Source organism: Nothobranchius furzeri, chromosome 15 (assembly GCF_043380555.1).
Source record: "Nothobranchius furzeri strain GRZ-AD chromosome 15, NfurGRZ-RIMD1, whole genome shotgun sequence".
In the NCBI taxonomy this organism is placed as follows: domain Eukaryota; kingdom Metazoa; phylum Chordata; class Actinopteri; order Cyprinodontiformes; family Nothobranchiidae; genus Nothobranchius; species Nothobranchius furzeri.
In genome coordinates, this window is record NC_091755.1 from 42,722,611 (window position 1) to 42,744,492 (window position 21,882).

Sequence of the window (21,882 nt, forward strand, 5' to 3'; positions counted from 1 at the left end):
TTACTGCATTCTCACTCAGGTTGGTTCCTATCTGAACCCACAGCAGCAGCATGGTGCTTACAGCAGGGTCAGCAGCCTTTCAGCTACTTCACTTTGAGCCACAGGAAACTCACTGCTGTCTCACACCTCCCTGCTGTCTCACAACTCCCTGATGTCTCACAACTCCCTGATGTCTCACAACTCCCTGATGTCTCACAACTCCCTGCTGTCTCACACCTCCCTGCTGTCTCACAACTCCCTGATGTCTCACAACTCCCTGATGTCTCACAACTCCCTGATGTCTCACAACTCACTGATGTCTCACAACTCACTGATGCCTCACACCTCCCTGCTGTCTCACAACTCACTGATGTCTCACAACTCACTGCTGTCTCACAACTCACTGATGTCTCACAACTCCCTGATGTCTCACAACTCACTGCTGTCTCACACCTCCCTGCTGTCTCACACCTCCCTGCTGTCTCACACCTCACTGCTGTCTCACACCTCACTGCTGTCTCACAACTCCCTGCTGTCTCACAACTCCCTGATGTCTCACACCTCACTGCTGTCTCACACCTCACTGCTGTCTCACAACTCCCTGATGTCTCACAACTCCCTGATGTCTCACAACTCCCTGATGTCTCACAACTCCCTGATGTCTCACACCTCCCTGCTGTCTCACACCTCCCTGCTGTCTCACACCTCCCTGCTGTCTCACAACTCCCTGATGTCTCACAACTCCCTGATGTCTCACAACTCACTGATGTCTCACAACTCACTGATGTCTCACACCTCCCTGCTGTCTCACAACTCACTGATGTCTCACAACTCACTGCTGTCTCACAACTCACTGATGTCTCACAACTCCCTGATGTCTCACAACTCACTGCTGTCTCACACCTCCCTGCTGTCTCACACCTCCCTGCTGTCTCACACTTCCCTGCTGTCTCACAACTCCCTGATGTCTCACAACTCCCTGATGTCTCACAACTCACTGATGTCTCACAACTCCCTGCTGTCTCACACCTCCCTGCTGTCTCACACCTCCCTGCTGTCTCACACTTCCCTGCTGTCTCACAACTCCCTGATGTCTCACAACTCACTGATGTCTCACAACTCACTGATGTCTCACACCTCCCTGCTGTCTCACCACTCACTGCTGTCTCACAACTCACTGATGTCTCACACCTCCCTGCTGTCTCACACCTCCCTGCTGTCTCACACTTCCCTGCTGTCTCACACCTCACTGCTGTCTCACACCTCATCACTGTCTCCCTCCTCATCACTGTCTCCCTCCTCACTGCTGTCTCCCTCCTCACTGCTGTCTCACACCTCCCTGCTGTCTCACACCTCCCTGCTGTCTCACACCTCACTGCTGTCTCACACCTCACTGCTGTCTCACACCTCCCTACTGTCTCACACCTCCCTGCTGTCTCACACCTCCCTGCTGTCTCACACCTCCCTGCTGTCTCACACCTCATCACTGTCTCCCTCCTCACTGCTGTCTCACACCTCACTACGGTCTCACACCTCACTACGGTCTCACACCTCCCTGCTGTCTCACACCTCCCTGCTGTCTCACACCTCCCTACTGTCTCACACCTCCCTACTGTCTCACACCGCACTGCTGTCTCACACCTCACTGCTGTCTCACACCTCCCTACTGTCTCACACATCCCTGCTGTCTCACACCTCCCTGCTGTCTCACACCTCACTGCTGTCTCACACCTCCCTACTGTCTCACACCTCCCTACTGTCTCACACCTCCCTGCTGTCTCACACCTCATCACTGTCTCACACCTCACTGCCGTCTCACACCTCACTGCCGTCTCACACCTCCCTGCTGTCTCACACCTCATCACTGTCTTACACCTCACTGCTGTCTCACACCTCCCTGCTGTCTCACACCTCATCACTGTTTCACACCTCACTGCTGTCTCACACCTCATCACTGTCTCACACCTCCCTGCTGTCTAACACCTCCCTGCTGTCTCACGCCTCATCACTGTCTTACACCTCACTGCTGTCTCACACCTCCCTGCTGTCTCAAACCTCATCACTGTTTCACACCTCACTGCTGTCTCACACCTCATCACTGTCTCACACCTCACTGCTGTCTCACACCTCACTGCTATCTCACACCTCACTGCTATCTCACACCTCCCTACTGTCTCACACCTCACTGCTGCCTCACACCTCACTGCTGTCTCACACCTCACTGCTGTCTCACACCTCATCACTGTCTCACACCTCATCACTGTCTCACACCTCCCTGACATTACCCTAGCTTTCACCACTTTTTCCCAGAGCTTCATTGTAGGAATCATAAGCTTTGTGTTTCTGTTGTTCCCACATTTCTGTAAGCCATCTCTGTCTCCATGTTTTAGTCTCATAACAAGCCTGAGGGCACCATTTAGGGCTCCTGTGGGCACCTTGGTGCTGACAGACATTAGGTTTGTGACCCCTGCCTCAAACTATTATTCTACTGGTTAAAAAATGAATGTGACCTGTAATTAGAAACCAGGGAGCAGAAAAAACCACTCTTGGCAAACTATGACCTTAAATGATTTGTCTCAAATGTGTTCAGATAAAATGTGTCAATAACCACAATTTATTTACTTTATCTGCCCCAAAACATCACGTTTTCAGGAAGCACACGGATAAGAAATGTGTTAATATTAAGAATATGTATAAAAGTAGTGTCATTGCTCCTTAAGCTGAGCATTGTGTACTCCCAAGCCAGCAGGCTCCTGATTCTGCTCTGCATGTATTTTCACATGTAAATGATGACTAGCTAGGTACAAAACCAGGTTAGAAATGCATTGTAACACGCGTTACTGACAGTGTACCAAGTAATTACATTACTATGTTACAGCAAAAAATCTATGCATTACAGTAATTTGTTACTTTTGTAATGTTACTGCCAACACTGCCCGTTACGCAGTCAGAGACGTCTTCACGGCCACTAGCTGCATGTTACCATATATTTGAGAATCTTATGTTTTGTTGCTCCATAAAGACGTGGAGATGTCAGTGCCGACTACAGGTTAGCGGGTCGTTCTAACCTCTTTATGAAGACATTCCTGAGACATCCGGTCAGGTTAGCAACCATTGCATTAGGCATCCCTCCCAGGAAGGTGCTTCCTTCAGGGGTACTAACACCTGCCGCCCTGGTGCTCGGCTGACTGCCTCCGGTCACCTTCTCCAGCACATCATCCATGTACAGTCGAATCCTGCAGCAGGACACGTCTGTCAGCAAACAATCAGCAGCTCAGACTCACCTGAGCACCGGCCGCCCTACCCGTTCATGTTGTTGTAAATAGCAACGTTGTGACTGTTGTTGTCGTTGTACGTCTTCTGAGTCCTTATCTCATTGTTGCCTACTCTTACCACGATGTAGCCCTGATGCAGATACACCTGACAGATGTCTCCCTGCTGCAGCAACAGGAAAACATCAGCAGAAGCTCAGGGAGGAACCAGGACCACAAGCATGATAGGTAACAGCTTCCTGAGGAGGCATCTTACCTGATCGTGATGGTAGAACATCAGCCCCTTTGTTTGTTCTGTCCTAAAGCTGAAACTGGCATAGAAGTTGTTTTTCAGACTGGAGACACTCGTCAGGTTAAGGTCCAGGTAGCTCTGACCGCTGAAATAAGCCTCACGAGCCACCTGCAACAGACACAGCAGGTCAGCACGAGTATGTTGTGATGTCTGAAGTCTGTTGCATATCTGTCTGAGGTGTTATTTGTAGAGCAAAGCTGCCCTCCCGGTGGAGGGTAACTGTGAAGTGCCTTTTTTCCCTCTACCTGAACCAATCCTCATGTAACCCCTCTTATCTCCCATAAGGTAGCACGACTCAGGGTTGCGAATGACCACAGTCACCAATTCTTGCCCATGTATGTCTGATCTCTGAATTGTGTGCACTGAAACTCTAATGTCCCTCTGGGATTAATAAAGTATCTTTGAATCTGAATTTGATTTGCAGCTTCAGTAAGTTCAAGTCCTGCAGGTCCAGTTAGACTGGATCCACATGTTGTCCACCTGTCCACCCCTCCTTCCCCTCAGTCACCTTTAACTGTCTATAATGCTTCAGCTCCACTAACACATTTGGGGGTTGGACTTGGACTGACAGAAGATGCCGAACTGTGTTTTCTCACCAGCAGGTCACTGTTGCAGCCAAAGCTGACACCCGTGGAGTTCATGGTCCTCAGGTTGATGTAGCCACTGCTGGCCTTCACGTTCCTGAAGCAGCCCCTCACAGACCTCTGCCTCACAAACAGGCTCTTCAAGCTAAGTGACAAACCAAAAAGAACTAAACAGTTTCATGTTTTCTCCTCACACACACGAATGTCACGACTAACTGGGTTCTTTACACACCTCACAGGGACGTGTCGCTCTGGTACCCCTCCCAGGTAGTAGTTGTCACCGAACTGAGGGATCGTAGCCGCCAGCCGGATGAGGAAGAGGTTCACCTGAGCGTGTCTGACCACGATGGAGTTCCGGGACGTCAGGAAGATAACCACCAGCTTCACAGCAGGAAACAAGTGGACAACCCCCCAAAATCAATGATGAATGTTTTTATTAATAAGCAGCATTCTGACATCTCTGTGATGATGCCAAAACACACACAGCTAAATTACCCATAATGCCTTGTGTAAAAGAACTATGGAGACTTTATTATTCAAATCAGGTTGTAATAATTAAGATACTCTTTCAGCTGAAGGACCTTTACTGAATTAAATGTTCAAGACTCATATTGTGGAGGGCTGATTTCAGGTTCTGCTGCTGCAGGAGTCAAACCTCCAGCTCACTTGAGCTCCTCCAGAACCAAACAGCAGGGGTCCAGTTAGTCAGAGGTGTGACCAGAACCAGGTGCCGCTGTGATACAATGAGAGACAGAACCCAACTGTCCACATGTCCTCTGTAGAAACCAGCAGACTCACTGATTTGGGTTGTCCATCACTCATCGTCAGGTCTCGCAATGGTTCAGGCTCAGCATCCACCAAGGTCCCGTAAAAGTCATAGTAGACCTTCAGTCGTCCTTGAAGCACTGCCAGACACAGGAACTTGTCCTGGTGGGAGGATTAACACTTACAGCTACAGTAATAGTCACAAAGCAGACAGATCGGAGTCACAGATTCAGGTGAGTCTTACAGGTGAGCCCTGACAGATATGGAAGGCAAAAACATTTCAGCACCTCAAGAAAAGTATCATTATGGTTTTGTTAAGCTCTTCAAGGAGGCTCAGATTCAGGAAACTTAATCCTGTACTAGTTATTATTATTATTATTGCTGCAGCACACGGCCATCTTGGATCTGTAGAAGAGGAACGGGGAATCTAACTGGAATGAGCTGTAGGGATGAGACGTCTAGCGTGGGTCTGCACTGGACTGGCTGGATGGTCCAAACATAAAACCAGAAGCAGGTCTAGGACGGTGGAGCTCTGCTCGTCTGGAAATCAAACCAGGAATGATGGATGTGATTACCTCCTTTTGCAACAGGAAGAGAATTCCTTTATGTGAGAGCAGTTTGATTTCCATCTCGAAGCGAGGGTTAATTTGTTCACTGTTAAACGTGATCTCAGCAAAACCAGTTCCATCAAAATATGCTGCGTCGTTCACCCAGGCCTGAGGCTGCTTGGACTTGGACCTGAAGAGGAATTCACAACATGAGGAAGTGCTGAGCAGGCAGGAATCTGCTGCAGAGCCTCAGAGAGAGATTGCTCTTACCTGCCGTAAGGTTTCTGTGCGGTAGTGTTGAGCTGGAAGGTGTTTTCAAAGTTATACAGACTGATCACGTCCTCGTTCAGCGTGTCCAGCTCAATGCCTCCCGTGAAGTTAGACAATGAAAGTGGAGAAGGTGGCTGGAACAGTTAAGAACGAGATAAAACATCACTGCAGCACTTCCTGGTCTTATTCCCTTTAATCAGCATCAGATCATGGATATGTAACAACTTCCTGTCTGGCCTGCTGTGACCTCACAGATTACAGAAACATATTATACGTAAAAAGACTTTGTTTGTCTGTCGTCTTCCATTAAAAACAGGAGTAGAGCTGCATCACGGCAGGCGCTCGAACACACACAAGATCAATGTTCTCCAACCTGATGGGCCTTAGCTGGACATCTGCAGTGGTTCCCAACCTTTTTTCACGAGGACCCCCTTTCCTGTGAGACAAGCCGGGGCCTCCCAACCCAAACTCTTACTCGCATGCACATACCTACAGATGAATACTTACAGACTAGCGTTAGGCCTCTTACAGAGTATTGATTGTACTAGAGGGTATGTTATCTGGACTTTATGTACAATCTTGGTAACCTCTATCTTAGCACCGACAACCTTGTGGGGACCCCAGATTGGGAACCACTGAAGCACAGACACCAGAGCGTTTCTCTCTCTGAAGCGATCTCCAGCCTGGACGCATATCTCAACTCCTTAACTTTTTGGTGCTGTGTTGTTATTTTTGTAATGTTGTGAAAGGCCAAGGTTATTTGTCCACAGCAATGTCAGAGGTCACACAGACAGTCGGGTGTCCAGCAGCTTCCTCTGCTAGGACTGTCGTGTTCTTCCCTGCACCAAAACACCTCCATGCTTAACCATCCCTAGCAGCACCCTCCAGAAGGTAGCCATAACAACTTCCTCCTCCTGACTCCCTTACCTGAGCTGCAACCCCAAGGTCCACGCAGAAGACGAGACTTTTACTCCTTAGTAAATGATTTCCTTCAACCTACAGGTTTACAATCATATTCTGTTTTATCTACAATGAATGTTCTATCTAAAGTGATTTAATCATTAATCAATTATCAGTGACATCCACATAGTAATATCAGAGTATTATCAAATGACTGTTTAACAGACCTGCTCCATGTATAAAGTGAAGTAATCTTTCTAAGCGTCACAGAAAGGGGAGGGGCTGAGGGTCTTGGTAAACATATTTCTCACATCTGGTTGGTCAGTTTATAAATAACCATTTCATTAAAAGTGAACTCACTCCCTGTTTTAGGCATTTCTGCCAGAGCTCCGAGTTCAGCCAACGCTCACAGCTCATGCTAAATGACCATCCTGTGGGGGATCAACCAGATGTTTCAGTGGAATAACTTTGGCAGCACATGAACCGTCCTTTTGAATCAACAATTATTTATTCAATCCACCACCCACTCATCAGACGTGAAACCAACCACAATAAGCCCATCTGAAGGTGTCGACCTTCGGATGCATCAGAAGTCCACTCACTCGCTCCGAGAGACGGCTTCACCTGCAGACCGGACCTCCGGAGCTTCCGTGATCCAGGGTGTGTAGACTACACAATGGCGTCAGAGTGGTTGATATTAATCTGATAACTAATTTACATCCAAATGTATTCTATAAACCAGACATCACACCTTTCTGAGTCACTTAGAAAGCTCTTAAACACACCAGGTCATGTTTCATCAGAGTTCATTCATTGTCTCATTTAACATCACTGTGTCACCATTTATAATCATTAGCCTTTCATCATCATTTATATAGTAATAAATTGATTTCTATAAACTATATTTTTTGTCTTTGTGTCAGATTATTATAAAGTGTGTGTATATGTATGTGTGTATGTGTATATATAATCAATTTCCCTCTGGGATTAATAAAGTATTTTTGAATTGAATTGATTGAATTGATATATATATATATATATATATATATATAAAATTTAGATTTGGGCTTGTCTTTGAGTGAGGAACAGATAGAGGTACTTAAGTCCTTTATTTTGAAAAACGATTTGTTTGTGTCTCGTTCATCAGCGTATGGTTAGCTGACGCCTGTAGCGGTGAGAGCGTCGTGATGTTGGTCGTCCAACAGCATGTGGAGACAGTTTGAAAGAAATTCCACCCCACGACTGAGTTCTGGGTTCTGGGTCATGGCCAGACTAGAGATTCACATTTATGGGATGGGTCGCCAGGCTAGAAAGGGCCAAAATAATGAATCCTTCTGTGCGTGCCCCCCTCCATGACTTTGATCTTTTTGGCTAAGACCCTAGCCAACAAGTTTTTCTCCTCTAAATTTCACTTACGGTGAAACTGCTGGGGTACCCCCCCACGTAGAAGACAGTGTCGCTGCTCAGGAGGCCCAGCAGCCCCTCGTCTCCACCAGCAACCACGCTGGCCTTGGTGACCTCATTGACGCTGTCGGTGATGGAGGACATGGACATCTGACCGTACTGGAGGATCCTAGGGTCAGTCAGACATTTCTGATTTTATGTTGACGCGTTTAAAAGAAGAAAATATCCAAACTAAAACAAGGTTAATACAAAAGTTCAGATGACAAAAGTTGGATGAAACTTTAAACGTGATTTTAGTTTAACAAAGCAAAGGAAAATGCTTTGGTTCCAGTTCTGATTTATTTTGGGTTTCGAGGTTCTGCTCGTGTGCTTTACCTCTCCAGGAAGACCTCGTTGAAGTTTCCATCTGACAGAACATCTTCCTTCATCAGCGCCTGAGCCGTGTCTCCTCCAACATTAAAATACCACAGCAGCCGCTTCCCTTCCCGAGCCATTCCCATGTACTCCTTACTGGACTACAGATTCCACAGAATATTTAACAGGACACTGACGGTTAGTCACCTCACAAGGCGCCTCACGTGGATGTTTCAGTTTCAGCGTGTTTCTGTGTGAAACCGATCTCTGATCTCTTACAGCGCCCTGAACAGACTCTGCTCAGAAAAACTGTTTTGCTCAGGATTGATGAGCTAACAGCTAGTCGTAGTTTCTTGCTAGAATCTTACAGCAGATGAAAACTGTCAGCTTCACGTTGCATTCGTTCTGCTGAGCTAACCGTACGGTGAGTCAAACGGACAACGGGTCAAAGATAAACAAAACATCACACAAACTCTCTGAGGGCAGCGACGCACTCTGGCCTCCTCATCCGTCCTCTTGGACGCTAACGCTATTTCTCTAAACAGAGGCTGTTTAGGGAGCTGTCAGCGACAGGTGAGTTTCTATTGAGGTCAGCGTTAAACCAGCGTATGAAGTCATATTCTGGTGATGCTTACATTTCTGTTGCCAAGGTAGAAGACAAACTGTTTGGTGATGCTGTCCTGCCGTCGCCGCCGCACTGCATCAGCCAGTGTAATGTAGAACTTCAGAGAGGTGTAGGCAGCCAGGTCGGCCATGTTGGATGGCGTACGCACCTGAACGCCCGACTGCCCATTGAATTTCACAGACACCCGGACCTGGATGGTGAGACAAGGAGGAGCTTTTAGCTTTGGAGGCCTTGTGGGTTTAAATGGTAAGTGATGGAAACACGGGCACCTTGCTGGCGGCGCTGCGCGCTTGCTGTATGAGCTGTCTAATCCGACTGATGTTCTCAGAGATGTTGGGCATCTGGACTGAGTGATTCTGAAGGTCATCCAGTTTCTGCATCAGCACAGGAATGGTTTCACCTAGCCTGTTCACTGCAGTGGAAGATTTAAGTCACTTCTGGTTGTTAAACATCTGAATCTGAGTTACTACATCCTCAATTAAAATCAAGAAATAGACATGGAGAAAGTTTGGAGCATAGCCGGAACAGCAGTTTCACAAATCCCAAGAATTCAGGGACGAGGAAAGGAAGTTTAGAGGTGTGTGATGATGTCACAGAGTCCTACCGGTGCTGTTGGCATCCATCAGGGCATTGTTCAGGTCCACGTTGGTGGAATTGGCGTCTCCGTACACCTGCTGCCACTGCTCTAGCTGCTCTTTGATGGGTCGCAGCAGGTTGTTGACCAGCGAGGCTGTGGAGTTGGCTGCATCTGCAACTTGCTTTACTTCATTTATTTCCTGAGTCACATCTGTTCAAGACGGAAAACATCAGAAAACTCAACAGCACACAGCAAATCTGTTTAATCATCTCGTTCTGTAAACAAAGACATCATGTGATAAATAGTGCATTACAGGTGATCCCTCGTTTATCGCGGTAGATGCATTCCAGACCTGGCCGCGATAGGTGAAAATCCGCGAAGTAGGGACACCATATTTACAGTTTTTCTTTAACAGGTACGTATTCAGTATTCAGACTTTTAAAACCCTCCCGTTACATAGTACTGTATTTTTACTTGGTTTTTTTATAGGTTTATTACAAAAAGTGCATTTTATGATGAAATTGATGAAAAAAACAGGAATTTCTTGATATTTCGCATAGAAAAATACCACGAATCAGCGAATTTCCCTGGAATAAGGCTCCAAAGGAAAAAATCCGCGAAGTTGTGAATCCGCGATAAACGAACCGCGAAGTAGCGAGGGACCAATGCAACTTTGCGAGGGAAAAACCTTTTTTGACAAAGGATGAGAAGAATCTAGTCGTGCAGAAACGATCCCACCTCTCTTCCGTACATTACGCTTTGCCCGCTGAACCCTGGGAGGCTACCTCCGGTCTGGCTTACATAATATTTAATAAACCGGTTTGGGTCATTTCTCACCAGTGGGTAAACCATTTTTGTGGCAACTGTGTGAAATCATAAGATGTACACTGCCCAGTGTAAAAGTGTGTAACTGACGTTTTGCCGGGGTTATGTTCCAGGGTGAAAATGAAGCGTTACGATGGTTTTTCTGTATCAAAAGTTGACCAGTTTATTTTGATCAAATTTAATTTCAATTTGAATGTTTTCTATATGGTTTGTGGCCACCGGTAGATAGTTTGGAGGGTTTAACACATGGGTGATGTTATCACCAAAAGTACCTTCAATTTTCACAGTACGTGGGGCGACGGTGGCACAGGAGTTAAGTGCTCGCCTCGCAACCGGAAGGTCGCAGGTTCGAGACCTGCTCAGTCTGTCGCTGTCGTTGTGTCCTTGGGCAAGACACTTAACCCACATTGCTTGCTGGTGGTGGTCGGAGGGACCGGTGGCGCCAGTGCTCGGCAGCCTCGCCTCTGTCAGTGCGCCCCAGGGCAGCTGTGGCTACATTGTAGCTCATCCCCACCAGTGTGTGAATGTGTGTGTGAATGGGTGAATGACTGATTGTGTTGTAAAGCGCCTTGGGGGGTTCCAGGACTCTAGAAGGCGCTATATCAAATACAGGCCATTTAATACAGACGTATAAGAATCCCCTACGACTGGCTGTGAAACGATGTCACTGTAACAATATAGTTGATAAAAACCAGCCTTTAAATCGGAAGGATGAGGCGCTGTTGCAATGTTTGCCCCGCTGGGCTGAGAGTCAAATGTCAGCCACTCATCAGCTTCAAACCCCAGCATCTAGGCAAGTGGAGGTTTAAATCGCAAATCTTTCCCCCCTTTGTCTAGGAACTCGAGTGTGGGATTGATACCCCCGATTCCTCTCAAGTAGATATCAGAGTTTTTTCTTCTCAAAGTGGATTCACACTTGTTACTAGTGGAATGACACTAGTTACTGATGTAATGACACTAGCTACTAATGTAATGACACTAGCTACTAATGTAAGGACACTAGCTACTAATGTAAGGACACTAGCTACTAATGTAAGGACACTAGCTACTGATGTAATGACACTAGCTACTAATGTAATGACACTAATTACTAATGTAATGACACTAGTTACTAATATAATGACACTAGTTACTGATGTAATGACACTAGTTACTAATGTAATGACACTTGTTACTAGTGGAATGACACTTGTTACAAACGTAAGGACACTAGCTACTAATTTAAGGACACTAGCTACTGATGTAATGACACTTGTTACTAATGTAATGACACTAGTTACTGATGTAATGACACTAGTTACTAATGTAATGACACTTGTTACTAGTGGAATGACACTTGTTACTAATGTAATGACACTAGTTACTAATGTAATGACACTTGTTACTAGTGGAATGACACTAGTTTCTAATGTAAGGACAGTAGTTGCCAATGTAATGACACTTGTTACTAGTGGAATTACACGTCACTGATGTAATGACACTAGTTACTAATGTAATGACACTTGTTACTATTGTAATGACACTAGTTACTGATGTAATGACACTAGTTACTGATGTAATGACACTAGTTACTAATGTAATGACACTTGTTACTAGTGGAATGACACTAGTTTCTAATGTAAGGACAGTAGTTACCAATGTAATGACACTAGTTACCAATGTAATGACACTAGTTACTAATTTAATGACACTAGTTACTAATGTAATGACACTAGTTACTAATGTAATGACACTAGTTACTAATGTAATGACACTTGTTACTAGTGTAATGACACTTGTTACTAGTGGAATGACGCTTGTAACTAATGTAATGACACTAGTTACTGATGTAATGACACTAGTTACTGATGTAATGACACTAGGTACTAATGTAATGACACTAGGTACTAATGTAATGACACTTGTTACTAGTGGATAGGGCTGCAACAAACGATTATTTGGATAATCGATTAATCGGATGGGGTCTCGACACGATTAATCGATTAATCGGATTACATGGGGAAATTTTTTAAAAACTGCTAGGGAAACGTTATTTCTCTCCTTCCTTCACTTTATTTAACACAACATTATTAGAAAACAGTTCAATAGCAGAAAAACAACATGCCATCACCTAAATTGTCTTATAAGGTGTATAGACAGAGACCCTAAGCTACATCTATCTGTGACCTAAAATGCTTGGTCCAAGTTAAACAGCTTAAGGGCAATTCTCATCTGTTTTGTTTGAGCTCATCTGTTAACATTTATTTTAAATGTAATTAAACATAGGCTGTGAATTAATCAAAATTGATCACTATTTCCAAAAATGACTGAAAAAATACCAAATAAAACAAAAGTAAATGAATGCCATCCTCCTTGCGATGATGCCCTGGGCAACTGCCATAAAGTCACATCAAGAAATGCTGCTGATCATTCCAATGATCCCAAATAAACTCACATTAGGCCACATGAAAGCAACTGAACCCAAAAATATATTAACCAGTATATAACTGCACTCTCACACAACACGCCTGCAGCAACAGTTAGGACTCCTCCCTCCCTTTTAAAAGCGTTTTTGCTTCTGAGGACATTGTGGTTGTAAAGCCACATGCTAGTAGTCTGGCCCCGGTGTGATCAATCAGTTTCTGCGGGAATGTGACGGCGGAACCAGGGCCAGATTAACACTTTGTTGTACCCTGGGCAACAATATTCAAGGGCTCCATCATCACGACCCGAGGATCACCACAATATGGTCACATACAGAATATTTTACTGTAATATGCAGTAAATATACTCAATACTTGAATGCCTGACAACACGTAACCCGCCCAGAGTAACCTTTGACCCACCTCGTGTGGACTGACCAATGAGGAGAGGGTCTTAACTTGAGGCCCTCTCTTCATTGGTCAGTCTGCATGAGACTGACTCTCAACTGACGTTCAGTCGTAGGCAGCGAAGCGTCTCTGTGCAGCGCAAAAGCCCGGGTGGACAGTTTGTTTAATGTAGGGTGATCATATTTCCATTTCCAAACAAGAGGACAGGGGATCTGTGCCTATGACGTCACACTATGGCAACGCCACACAAACCATGTTGGGACCCATTTTTTGTAAGAACTAAATTAATATCAGATTCTGCCAATAAAAGGGCTCTAAAACAATTCATATGTAAATATTTTGCATATTTAATGCAAAATCTCATTTTTATGCTTTAGTGCTGCAACAAGGTTTTATTGATAATAAATTATTATACCTTTTGTTTTACTACAGCATCGGTAAGCTTCCTGTGCACAGATTATTAAGGATGCTTGTTTCAGCTGTGAGATTAGACGATAGGATCAATGAAAACATAAGTTGTCACACACTCCATGGAAACTTTCAGAGAATCCACAAATAGTGGCTTTCAAATGGTTTTGTTACTTTTAGCAAGTTTAGAAAAGAAGCAGATGAGACAGCATGTCTGATAATTTAGTTTTTCATCTGATAATATTAGAACATGTCAGTAATGTCTGAGGGGCTTTTATAAACACTGTATAACTAACACTCCTGGAGAGGGTATGAATTACACAGAGGCTTCTGGGGAGCCCAGTTATGGGGGGGTGGGGGTGGGGGGGGGGGGGTTCCGTTTTGCCTTGGCCCCCAAAATGTCTTGAAACGGCCCTGGGTGTGTGACTGAGTTTTGAAGGTGATCTGAATTGTATCAGATGTATAATTATTACATGTGTATAACTTATTGTTTTTTACTGGTAAAAACGTGTAGTGGAGATAAATCTACCTACATTTGACTTTTCAACACTTTGTTTTGTTTTCTTGTTTTTATTTAACTATTTTCCTGTCCTGTCTGTCTCTCATCTTCCTGCATCTCCTCTTAATTCTCCAGAAAATCTGTTGCCTGGATTCTTACCTTTTCACCTCATCAGTTACTTTTGAGCAGATCATCTCCTGACTGCAAAGCGCAGAGTGCGTTTCGATGCTGCGTGAGGTGACATCACCACAGCACAGGTGATGAGCTCCGCAGTAGCGCGCTTCAGGCACAAATAAGATAGAAAATAGAGAACATGTGCAGACAAGAACGATCGTGTGTTAATTATAGTTTTTTGGTTGCGCCACTTTGAGAATGGACCGTGCACTGGAAGCAGCTGCCTGGATCGCTGCGCAGCAATGTGGAACCCGTTCGCAGCAGCACAAAGTCTGCAGGCTCTCCCTCGCGCTGATTTGCCGGTACCGGCTCTCCCTCGCGCTGATCTGCCGGTACCGGCTCTCCCTCGCGCTGATCTGCCGGCTCTCCCTCGCGCTGATCTGCGGCTCTCCCTCGCGCTGATCTGACTTGCTCTGGTCTGCGCGCAACGGCGGGCGGGAAGGGGGGGCGCTTTTGGAAGAGTTGTGCGACACAACGAATCGATGACGCAATTCGTTGCCAACGCTTTTAGTAATCGATTTTCATCGAATTTATCGATTCGTTGTTGCAGCCCTACTAGTGGAATGACATTAGTTACTAATGTAAGGACACTAGTTACCAATGTAATGACACTAGTTACCAATGTAATGACACTAGTTACTAATGTAATGACACTAGTTACTAATGTAATGACACTTGTTACTAGTGGAATGACACTAGTTAACAATGTAATGACACTTGTTACTAGTGGAATGACACTAGTTAACAATGTAATGACACTTGTTACTAGTGGAATGACACTAGTTAACAATGTAATGACACTTGTTACTAGTGGAATGACATTAGTCACTAATGTAAGGACAGTAGTTACCAATGTAATGACACTTGTTACTAATTTAATGACACTAGTTACTAATGAAATCCACTAGTTACTAATGTAATGACACTAGTTACTAGTGGAATGACACTAGTTACCAATGTAATGACACTTGTTACTAGTGGAATGACACTAGTTACTAATTTAATGACACTAGTTACTAATGTAATGACACTAGTTACTAATGTAATGACACTAGTTACTAGTGTAATGACACTAGTTACTAGTGGAATGACACTAGTTACCAATGTAATGACACTAGTTACCAATGTAATGACACTCGTTACTAGTGGAATGACTCTAGTTACCAATGTAATGACACTTGTTACTAATTTAATGACACTAGTTACTAATGTAATGACACTTGTTACTAGTGGAATGACACTTGTTACTAATGTAATGACACTAGTTACTAATGTAATGACACTAGTTACCAATGTAATGACACTTGTTACTAATTTAATGACACTAGTTACTAATGTAACTGAGCTTCTGGATACATTTCCAGACTTTACAGATCAGATGTTCATACTTGAGGTCAGGTTGAGTTTATCCTGAATGGCTTCCAGATCTGTCGTTGTCTGTTCATGTTTGGTTTTAGCTTCATCCAGTCGTCTCTGAGCATCCTCTAGTCTGGCTTTCAGGTCTGTGAAGCAAAAAATCATTTCAGCATTCGAACAATTCTATTTTCCTCTGGTCAGAAAACTGATGTAAGGAGGAGATCTTACTGTTGTTCAGGTCATTATCCAACCGTTTGCCTTCATCAGTCAGTTCCATACTGGTGTTCTTCAGCATTTCAGCCATCTGACCAAGGTCCTGCTGTTTTATTTTCTAAAACAGAGCAGATAGAGGTAAGTCCTTTGCATAGAAAAAGATGTATCTGCATCTTCTGTGACAGCGTGTGCCCTGTTGCCTGACATCCACAGCGGTGATTATGTCATGCTGTTTGTTGTCCAATAGCATGTGGAGACAGTCTGAAAGACAACTGTGGATCCCGCCCCATGACTAAACTCTTTCTATGGGTCGTGGTCAGACTATGATTTCACTTGTACAGGATGGCATTCTTTATGACTGGTGAAAAAATTGAAGAAGATCTAGTAATGGCCTCATCAGAGGATCAATAGGTGTAGGAACCAATCTCTCTGAGGCCTGAGCATGAGCTGCATCACTAACACATAAACAGCTATAGTGTGAAGCCTAATTTATTCTTCTCCATCAGCTCCACGAGGGAGAGACACGCACGCACGGATGGAGACATTTTGCCCTCATACTTCTCCGTCTCCTGGGGAGTGTTGCAAAGCAATTCCCCACCAGGACAGCAGAGGGCGCAGCGCTGTTCTGTGGTATCCTGTCATGTATTTGGTCCAAGATAGTGTGTTTATATTGTGTTTTTAGTATTTAAGAGACTTTTTAACACTGACAAAATTGTCCCTCATTGTCCTCCACTTCTTCATGCGCTCGCCACCTCTAAACCCACGTTCCCTGTCATGTCCGTCTACCATCTGCGCATCTTTTCACTCCTCCACAAAACGTTCATATTTTTATAGTTTTTTTGCGAGGTATTCTTCAAGCTGCTCCGTGTCTGCTGCTAGTTATCCTCGGCTCTCTTTGTTTTAGAGGGCGCAATGGCAGCGCTGTGGACGACAGAGGCGTCCTGACTAGGGCTGCAACAAACGATTATTTGGATAATCGATTAATCGGATGGGGTCTCGACACGATTAATCGATTAATCGGATTACATGGGGAAATTTTTAAAAACTGCTAGGGAAACGTTATTTCTCTCCTTCCTTCACTTTATTTAACACAACATTATTAGAAAACAGTTCAATAGCAGAAAAACAACATGCCATCACCTAAATTGTCTTATAAGGTGTACAGACAGAGACCCTAAGCTACATCTATCTGTGACCTAAAATGCTTGGTCCAAGTTAAACAGCTTAAGGGCAATTCTCATCTGTTTTGTTTGATCTCATCTGTTGACATTTATTTTAAATGTAATTAAACATAGGCTGTGAATTAATCAAAATTGATCACTATTTCCAAAAATGACTGAAAAAATACCAAATAAAACAAAAGTAAATGAATGCCATCCTCCTTGCGATGATGCCCTGGGCAACTGCCATAAAGTCACATCAAGAAATGCTGCTGATCATTCCAATGATCCCAAATAGACTCACATTAGGCCACATGAAAGCAACTGAACCCAAAAATATATTAACCAGTATATAACTGCACTCTCACACAACACGCCTGCAGCAACAGTTAGGACTCCTCCCTCCCTTTTAAAAGCGTTTTTGCTTCCGAAGACATTGTGGTTGTAAAACCACATGCTAGTAGTCTGGCCCCAGTGTGATCAACCAGTTTCTGCGGGAATGTGACGGCGGAACCAGGGCCAGATTAACACTTTGTTGTACCCTGGGCAACAATATTCAAGGGCTCCATCATCACGACCCAAGGATCACCATAATGTGGTCACATACAGAATATTTTACTGTAATATGCAGTAAATATACTCAATACTTGAATGCCTGACAACACGTAACCCGCCCAGAGTAACCTTTGACCCACCTCGTGTGGACTGACCAATGAGGAGAGGGTCTTAACTTGAGGCCCTCTCTTCATTGGTCAGTCTGCATGAGACTGACTCTCAACTGACGTTCAGTCATAGGCAGCGAAGCGTCTCTGTGCAGCGCAAAAGCCCGGGTGGACAGTTTGTTTAATGTAGGGTGATCATATCTCCATTTCCAAACAAGAGGACAGGGGATCTGTGCCTATGACGTCACACTATGGCAACGCCACACAAACCATGTTGGGACCCATTTTTGTATGAACTAAATTAATATCAGATTCTGCCAATAAAAGGGCTCTAAAACAATTCATATGTAAATATTTTGCATATTTAATGCAAAATCTAATTTTTCTGCTTTAGTGCTGCAACAAGGTTTTATTAATAATAAATTATTATACCTTTTGTTTTACTACAGCATCGGTAAGCTTCCTGTGCACAGATTATTAAGGATGCTTGTTTCAGCTGTGAGATTAGACGATAGGATCAATGAAAAAATAAGTTGTCACACACTCCATGGAAACTTTCAGAGAATCCACAAATAGTGGCTTTCAAATGGTTTTGTTACTTTTTGCAAGTTTATAAAAGAAGCAGATGAGACAGCATGTCTGACAATTTAGTTTTTCATCTGATAATATTAGAATATGTCAGTAATGTCTGAGGGGCTTTTATAAACACCATATAACTAACACTACTGGAGAGGGCATGAATTACACAGAGGCTTCTGGGGAGCCCAGTTATGGGGGGGGGGGGCATTTTGCCTTGGCCCCAAAATGTCTTGAAACGGCCCTGGGTGTGTGACTGAGTTTTGAAGGTGATCTGAATTGAATCAGATGTATAATTATTACATGTGTATAACTTATTGTTTTTTACTGGTAAAAACGTGTAGTGGAGATAAATCTACCTACATTTGACTTTTCAACACTTTGTTTTGTTTTCTTGTTTTTATTTAACTATTTTCCTGTCCTGTCTGTCTCTCATCTTCCTGCATCTCCTCATAATTCTCCAGAAAATCTGTTGCCTGGATTCTTACCTTTTCACCTCATCAGTTACTTTTGAGCAGATCAAAGGGATCTCCTGACCGAAAAGCGCAGAGCGCGTTTTCGATGCTGCATGAGGTGACATCACCACAGCACAGGTGATGAGCTCCGCAGTAGAGCGCTTCAGGCACAAATAAGACAGAAAATAGAGAACATGTGCGGACATGAACGATCGTGTGCTAATTATAGTTTTTTTGGTTGCTTTGAGAATGGACCGTGCGCTGGAAGCAGCTGCCTGGATCGCTGCGCAACAATGCGGAACCGGTTCGCAGCAGCGCAAGTCTGCCGGCTCTCCCTCGCGCTGATCTGCCGGCTCTCCCTCGCGCTGATCTGCCGGCTCTCCCTCGCGCTGATCTGCGGCTCTCCCTCGCGCTGATCTGCGGCTCTCCCTCGCGCTGATCTGCGGCTCTCCCTCGCGCTGATCTGCGGCTCTCCCTCGCGCTGATCTGCGGCTCTCCCTCGCGCTGATCTGACTTGCTCTGGTCTGCGCGCAACGGCGGGCGGGAAGGGGGGGGGGGGGGGGCGCTTTTGGAAGAGTTTTGTGACACAACGAATCGATGACGCAATTCGTTGCCAACGCTTTTAGTAATCGATTTTCATCGAATTTATCGATTCGTTGTTGCAGCCCTAGTCCTGACCAATCACAAGCTTGCGTTCTCCGTCTCGACGGACGGATGTTTAGAAAAGAGAGCTCGACTCCGTCCGGCCTTGCGAGTCTGTTGGAGAGCCCTCAAAATGACGAATAATGGCTTTGCGTGCGTCCGTTCCGACGCAGTTGGAGAAGTATAAATTAGGCTTAACCCTAAGCCCCTCCGACAGACGGACAGGTATAGATGTCCCGTACCTCCAGAGTGTCATTAGCAGCCTTCTCTGCCATGTTGGCGGTCTCCTCAGCTTCACTGATGCTGTTGATTATGTTGCTGTAAGCCTTTGTGACGTCTACAATACCCTCCTTCCTGGTTTCTGCAACAACACTGGAACACACGACAAGTTAACAAGTTAATATCTGTTTCTTGTCTTCTGACATGGCTGACATGAGTCCTCTCTCTCTCTCTCTCTCTCTCTCATTTTACCTAGACAAGTTCTTGGCTAAAGCGTCCAGCAGCTCCGCATGGTTCTCGGCCTCCTCGACCAGAGGAATGTAGGAGTCAGTCGAACCAAATTTCTTCACTTTGTCAGTAAGAGGTAGCCTGGCACCATCCAGCTGGGCAGCTAGACGCTCGTACTCCTAAAATCACACAGACAAGTTAGAACCCCGGAGCGGAACAGTTTGGATCACAGCAGCTGCACCTGTGGACAGGTACCAAACCTGGGGGAGACACCAAATCCAGGCCATCTTTGAACATCCCATTTAACTTCCCCAAATTTGGTATCACAGACATGTCTAGCCTAAAGCCCCTCCCAGTCACCATGGTAACACATGCTGCAGAACAAACCTGCTCCGTGGCAGGTTTACAGCTAGGCTTGCTGAAGCTCAGTGAATATGACTGGACGAGGTATGTTACACCCCCTTTTTCTTAGCAGCTGGCAGCTATGAGGTGGTGAACTAGCGCCACCGCTGGCCCACAGCGGTAGCAGCAGCGGCAGCTTTGTTCTTAATGGCTAAATTATTAATAAATGTGGAGTTTAAACTTTCAAACATGAGCTCTACTTGCATTTACATCTTGACACCTTTTGCATTTCATCTTCATTTGCAGCCAGGAGCGTTTCATTCCACTAACGTTACTTCTGATGATTATTAATAAGTATAATTATGGACCCATATATTAACATGCTGTCCTCTTTATGAATATGTTAGAATAGCCTTAAACTACCTTACAGCTGCTAACATATAAAAAGGAAACACTCTATAGATGTGACTACATTTTAACAGCTTGTACTCTGGTCACACGTGGCAAACACGCTAGTATTTGTTTTAAATGACACTAGTTTACGTGCCCGTGCACATGCATGAATTATATACAGGGGCGTGGCATTGCAAAAGGTGTGATCGGTTGCCCAAGTCACTTTCACTTTCCCTTTTTGTTCTGTTTTGCCTTGGCCCCTAAGATGCCTTAAATGACAGTGAGTGTGTGACTGCGTTTTGAAGGTGATCTTAATTGTATCAAATGTATTACATGTGTATAACTTATTGTTTTATACAGGTAAAAATGTGTAGTGGAGATAAATCTATCTACATTTTCCTTCTTTTTATTTGACTATTTTCCTGTCCTTTCTGTCTCTCATCTTCCTGCATCACTTTCAAATTCTCCAGAAAAACTGCTGCCTGGCATCATACTTTTTCACCTCATCAGTTACTTTTGAACTAAGCAGATCAAAGGGATCTCCTGACCGCAAAGAGTGGTGCGTGTTTCAATGCTGCATCAGTGAAGTGAAATCACGCAGCACATGATGAGCTCCACAGCAGTGGCGCACGTCAGGCAGGATTAAAAGACAAGGTACTAGAGGATATAGACAAATATGAACTATCGTGTGTTAATAATTTTTTGTTGCACCACTTTAAGAATGTACCATGCGCCGGATGCAGCGAGCATATTAATCGTGATCAGCACTCTGCATCCTCTCTGTTTAAAGAGCAAGTAACGCCTAAATGTGCTTGTTTTTGCTGATAACCTGTATAGAGAAGTGTCTAATGGTGCTGTACACATGTGTAATCATTAGTGTGGCAGTTTAGTGCAACTTACTTTAAATTTAATATTTCAGCCCAAAACCATAATACTATCTCCATCTTCAGGTTAAAACTCTGCTCCATATTCATGTAGAACCAGCTGTGGCTGATGGCTAAGCTGGAAAATGTGACGTTGTCAGTAAATTACTACGTGGCTGCACTGCACTGGTCTCCAGGTGAGGTAGCCGCACCTCCACCTGGCTCAGCCACTCACCTGCTGATATGACACGTTAATTCAATTTTCAATTCAATTCAAGTTTATTCATAAAGCGCTCAATCACGACAAGGGTCGTCTCAAGGCACTTCACATAGTAAACACTCCAATACAGGTCAGTTCATTAAGCCAATCAGTAAACAAGTTTCCTATATAAGCAACCCAGCAGGTTGCATCAAGTCACTGACTAGTGTCAGAGTCTTTACAGCAATCCTCAAGCATGTAGCTGCATGGTGGCGAAGATGTTAGCAC

At 44.5% G+C, this 21,882-nt stretch overlaps 2 protein-coding genes across 9 annotated transcripts in view; one reads left to right on the forward strand and one right to left on the reverse strand.

Annotated features, from left to right (window-relative positions):
* Positions 1-4,736, forward strand: part of LOC107390550 (proteasomal ubiquitin receptor ADRM1) — a 33,456-nt gene extending 28,720 nt beyond the window's left edge. For 2 of the 5 annotated variants that reach the window (XR_011516670.1, XR_011516673.1), the window contains exon 12: positions 4,143-4,736. The gene's annotated coding sequence lies outside the window, so the exon portion shown is untranslated. Of the gene's footprint in view, positions 1-20; positions 3,480-4,142 lie in introns of those variants that run through there. The other 3 variants (XR_011516671.1, XR_011516672.1, XR_011516669.1) reach the window with 3 other exon arrangements.
* The window catches only part of lama5 (laminin, alpha 5), a 154,729-nt gene that overhangs the window by 11,527 nt on the left and 121,320 nt on the right, over positions 1-21,882 (reverse strand). For all 4 annotated transcript variants that reach the window (XM_054745619.2, XM_015967344.3, XM_054745621.2 and 1 more), the window contains 17 exons: positions 19,822-19,976; positions 19,593-19,722; positions 15,871-15,973; positions 15,675-15,788; positions 9,598-9,780; positions 9,263-9,405; positions 9,004-9,183; positions 8,390-8,529; positions 8,027-8,183; positions 5,711-5,844; positions 5,468-5,630; positions 4,926-5,054; positions 4,360-4,508; positions 4,140-4,272; positions 3,508-3,651; positions 3,284-3,417; positions 3,048-3,215 (listed from right to left, as the gene is read on the reverse strand). In XM_054745619.2, the coding sequence (XP_054601594.1) occupies positions 3,048-3,215; positions 3,284-3,417; positions 3,508-3,651; positions 4,140-4,272; positions 4,360-4,508; positions 4,926-5,054; positions 5,468-5,630; positions 5,711-5,844; positions 8,027-8,183; positions 8,390-8,529; positions 9,004-9,183; positions 9,263-9,405; positions 9,598-9,780; positions 15,675-15,788; positions 15,871-15,973; positions 19,593-19,722; positions 19,822-19,976 (2,459 nt within the window). The remainder of the gene's footprint in view (positions 1-3,047; positions 3,216-3,283; positions 3,418-3,507; positions 3,652-4,139; positions 4,273-4,359; positions 4,509-4,925; positions 5,055-5,467; positions 5,631-5,710; positions 5,845-8,026; positions 8,184-8,389; positions 8,530-9,003; positions 9,184-9,262; positions 9,406-9,597; positions 9,781-15,674; positions 15,789-15,870; positions 15,974-19,592; positions 19,723-19,821; positions 19,977-21,882) is intronic.